General features: G+C 38.4%; 2 protein-coding genes across 2 annotated transcripts; both read right to left on the bottom strand.

Annotated features, from left to right (window-relative positions):
• Positions 1-856: 856 nt before the first annotated feature.
• LOC113769168 (protein FAR1-RELATED SEQUENCE 5-like) lies at positions 857-1,855 on the bottom strand. The gene is made up of 2 exons (XM_027313637.1): positions 1,657-1,855; positions 857-1,545 (listed from the first exon to the last, which is right to left on the bottom strand). Exons 1-2 carry the CDS (start codon positions 1,853-1,855, stop codon positions 857-859), a joined length of 888 nt encoding a protein of 295 aa, XP_027169438.1.
• LOC113769167 (protein FAR1-RELATED SEQUENCE 7-like) lies at positions 1,855-2,217 on the bottom strand. The gene has a single exon (XM_027313636.1). It carries the CDS (start codon positions 2,215-2,217, stop codon positions 1,855-1,857), a length of 363 nt encoding a protein of 120 aa, XP_027169437.1.
• Positions 2,218-4,618: the final 2,401 nt, after the last annotated feature.

The following is a 4,618-nucleotide window of genomic DNA, read 5'->3' as shown; positions in this document are numbered from 1 at the left end:
ATATTATTTCATAACGAATGGTACCTAAACTTTAGTTAATAGTATAAAGATAACTTAGTTTTAGCATAAATGTTCCCCAAGTACCAAAATTTGATTCATACTGTAGTCTGTGTAGTTCTCGATAATCTAGATTTTCTTTTTACTCTGTCAAATTTATTGACCCAACTTCGCATTACTCTACTTTTCTTCCCACTGCCTCGTTTTTAATGCCTCTTGCGACTACTGCCTCCCCCATTCCATTTACAATTTCAATTTTATCTCGTTCCTCCATATTCAGATTTTTTTTATTTTGCAAAGGTTGCTCTTCGCTTTCTGAGAGGAGGAGTTCAACTCTCTTTGCCAAATCAGATATGACAGTGATTGCTACTTTGCTGGTGTCCTCCGACATTGCTGCTCGAGTTGCGACCTTAATCATGGTTGGAGCGAGCTCCCGATAACGAGTTGAAATCATTACTTTAGGATCAGCCACAACTTCCCGTCCTCGCCAATCAAAACAGTCTCCAGCCCGAGCTCTTTTTGTCCATCGCCTCTTAACGTATTTAGGAGGAATTATTTTTATGCCCACAGTATCAAACACCTTCGACGCATGCCCACATAAAATGCCTTCATTCTCGTATTTTTTGCAACTACAATGTACACTTAGATCATTCCGATTGAATACCACTATTCTTTCAGGTCCTCCATCATACCTCATGACCGTAAACTTCACAAACATCGCTGCATCTTGTTGTCTCAATATAACCATAGCTGTTGACTCGCCATATTCATTTTGGAATGCAACAAATACGGTTGGTGAATACGTCTCTGATGCATGCACAAGCATAGGTGTTTGCCTTAACCCTACCATGGGGAGCTTTTACCTCATTTCATATTCTGCGATCAGTTCATTATGTCTCTTTTCATCAACTACCTGATTGAAATGTCTAAAGAACTGCACAAGGTCATGATCCAGTTTCAAATGATTTTTAATTGCTGCATTAAGGTTTTCGCTAAGTTGGGTGCTTCGCATTCCCGCAATCCATCTTTCTTTCATCATGCACTTTGCCCATTTATCACGAATTCTATACAACCCGGAGAGCCATTCATTATTTTTAAGATTGTGTTTCTTCACCATCGCCTCCCACACCCTATTGAATTGTTCCACTTCTTCAAACTCATACGTGCATGCACCAAACATGTATGGAAGATCACTATTTTTCTTGTAGTGATTGCCAAGATGTTTCATAAAATTACGCCTTATGTGAAACGTACATAGACCGTGAAATGTTTCAGGCATGACAACTGAAAGAGCGGCTGCCATGGCGTGATCTTGGTCGGTTAGTATGGTACTTGGACGCTTTCCGCACATTGCTTCTAAAAATGTACCAAATATCCATTTGAAAGAATCTATCGTCTCATCATACATAAGGGCAGCACCGAATATCACAATTTGCCTATGCTGGTTAAAACCCACAAATACTCCAAGTGGCTGATATTCTTTATTTGTTTTGTAGGATGTGTCGAATGTGACTACGTCTCCAAAAAAGTTGTAGTCAATTAACATTCCTGCATCAGCCCAAAAGATATTCATTATTTGTTCTTAACAGTCCAGCTGTACGACATGAAAAAAGGATAGATTCTCGAGTGTTTGCTCTTGAAAATAATTCAGCATGCTACCTGCTTCTCCATATTTCAAGCTCCTTTCCCGTCTCGTTCGAAGATATCGTTTAAGATCATCCCGAGTATATCCCACATTACCCATCCCACCTGCCTCCTTTCCCATAAGGTCATGGCTCTGTTTCAATGAAAGTCCAGCATTCTCGCTTATTTCAGCTTGGAATCCTTGAGCCACACTTACTTTTCTTTGTGATGGCATCATTGCGCACATTGAGTAATGTGCAACTCATGATTATGCTCTAAGACAAGGTCATGCACACGGTACTTCATTGTCCCTCTAAACAACACGATAACCATTTTAGCTCCACACCCTGTTTTCATCGGCGCTCGTGTCCTTTTTGGCATCACATCACTTTCGTACTTGCGCTTCACACATTCCTTGCAGCAACTATATCTCTTAGACGTGGTCATACCGTCTTTGTCTTTATTCAGATAGTCTTTACGTACACTGAAACCCATTTTAAAGGCATACTTGTTGTAAAACTTGTACGCATCCTCTTCACTGTTGAACTCCATTCCTAATTCAGGGGTCCCATCTTCTGCCAATTTGCTACAATCCATTACTTCTGCTCCTGCCAATTATGCATCAAACACCCTAATTTGCAACACTTCATGAATAGTATGTACATAAACAATAATATAAATGTATATTACCATTCATAATGTGTTATAAATGTATATTACCATAAACAATAATATAAATGTATATTACTCGTATACCAAATCCTATTATTACGCTTATCACTATGATTAATGATTCACATCACTTTACTTTTACTCTAAGACAATGGCATTATCTATGTACAAATACAACTCCATGTACACTAACTTATACAGACTGTAATGTATTGGTCACACGATGTAAGTCTATTTTAATTGTATGTACATCCACGCTGGTGATTATATTTTGATTCTAGGTTCTTTAGCTCATTGGACCTTATGTTATTCGTTAATGACAACCGCATAAGCCAACTCCACATTTTCTACTATTTCTACATTTTGAGGGCCAAACAAGTACTTTCTACTCATTGTAATATATTTCTTACATCATGTAATTTACTTACAACACATGGTTCACCCATTTATTATTCACATATATGTCTTTTCCTCTACTTCACCTCATTCAGCTCTACGCCTCCATTTTATACACACTGCATGGTCAGGAGTGGGGCAAACTAATATTGCTCCATAAGCATGGACCAATTACTAGATGCACAATGATTCATATTAATTGTAATACGGTGGCTATAACATGTAACTAATTTACAACATGATGTATATTCATTCACTTGTTAAATGTGATTTTGTTTCTCTCATCTTTCCCTAATTCCGATCGACGGTTTACTTGAATACATACCCCTAGATCTTCCAAAAACTACTATACCATTATAGTCCATCACTGAAAAGCTGAATGCTCATACACACACAGATACGGTACACACATACAAATACAGTACAATTTCACTATTCTTCTATCATCTTCATATTATGTCTTCAGTGACTCTAATTTCATCCTTCATTTAACAGATGTGCATTTAGGTGACAAATTATTGGCCACAGTTACTGACATGGTTCAGTCATGTTACCTCGGTCTGTTAATACGTTTCACGTTTCACCGAAGTCGAAGACGTAGCTGCTTCTGCTATTAAGTTGAAGGACAAAATTTGGCTTCGTGAGATGTTGAATTTCCTCTGTCTGCTTCTACCTTACCGTCGTTCTTGCACGTATTCAGAATACATACAACACTCTTATACCCAGTTGAAGACCACAGCTGCTTCTGCTATTCAGTTTTACGGATAAACTTTGGCTTCATCTCTGTTTGCTTCTTCCTTGCCGTCTGCCTCTCCACCCACTTTTCTGTTCATTGCTACCTTCATCAGAGTAGACTACACCCACTTTACCTAGAAACACCCAGTAGGTTGAATCCCACCTGAACTTCAACTTTCTACCTTCAGTGAGCAGTCGGTCAGAGTAGATTATCTTCACAAGCACATGAAGACTCTTCCCTCAGTTTTGTTTTCTGCGGCTAATTCAAAATTTCAACTTGAATTTCAAAAACCAATTCTCTTCCGTTTGCTCCGTCTGCTTCCGTGGTGAAGTCAACATTTTTTTATTTTGAACGGCATCGTTTTTGTGCCCTGCTTCAGCTTTGCTGACTTGGCTCATTTGTCTCCTCACATTTTTTATTGTGAGGAGACCGTTCAGACGACCGCTCCTGCCCCGTATCCAATATATTGTGAGGTGCACATCGCTATTACTTCCTCTTTTTTAATTTTATGGCCTTCTATCTTTCCTGAAATCTTTTGCACTTGATTCAATTAACTCCAGGTATCAATTGGTTTGTTTTCGTGTTTTTGTAATTGGATAAAATGCTAGCTTGCTGCAACAGAAATGACTTTTTTTTTACCATGTTTACTGTGGCAAAGTGTGGATGCTACTGTTTTATTGGAATGAACAATTAGCAATTGGGTTTGGCGATGGCCACATTAAAATTACATTTCCTATCACGTTCCGTTGCACGGCTTATGCCATAACTGGTTTACATGCTTTTCATTCAGCTGCTGTGTTGGGATGACAAAGTGTACCTCTGAAGTTTTGTACACTTCAAAGGTCTTAGTTGTAACAAAAGTAGTGCCATTTTGGGACTTTACATAGAATGTGACTATAAGAAATAATTGGAATCTGTAATTGCCTTCTGTGATGCTAATGGCGGTGTAAAGAACTCCAGATCAATTCTTAGCATCGATGCTCATATAGGTTCATGTAGTTGTTGTCATATCTGTGGCCTGTTTTCAGACTTGTGATACACTTAGAGCAGTACTATTACTATGATTGGTTTTGTTCTCTTCGTTTCACTCTACACTGGTGCTTCTGTTTGTGCTCATATAGACACCAACACCGTTGCTATATCCATAATTCATTCATTTAGGGCATTCAAGTTTTTCTTTTTCATGAACTTATA

This window comes from Coffea eugenioides, chromosome 4, assembly GCF_003713205.1.
Source record: "Coffea eugenioides isolate CCC68of chromosome 4, Ceug_1.0, whole genome shotgun sequence".
NCBI classification, from domain to species: Eukaryota; Viridiplantae; Streptophyta; class Magnoliopsida; order Gentianales; family Rubiaceae; genus Coffea; species Coffea eugenioides.
This window is presented reverse-complemented; position numbering and strand designations above follow the sequence as displayed.

Excerpts from the sequence above, each read along its gene's own strand:
- LOC113769168 (XM_027313637.1), bottom strand. The coding sequence starts at position 1,855 with ATGCCATCACAAAGAAAAGTAAGTGTGGCTCAAGGATTCCAAGCTGAA. Across the intron at positions 1,546-1,656 it reads CTTGAAATATGGAGAAGCAG|GAATGTTAATTGACTACAAC; the intron begins GTAGCATGCTGA and ends GGGCTGATGCAG.
- LOC113769167 (XM_027313636.1), bottom strand. The coding sequence starts at position 2,217 with ATGGATTGTAGCAAATTGGCAGAAGATGGGACCCCTGAATTAGGAATG.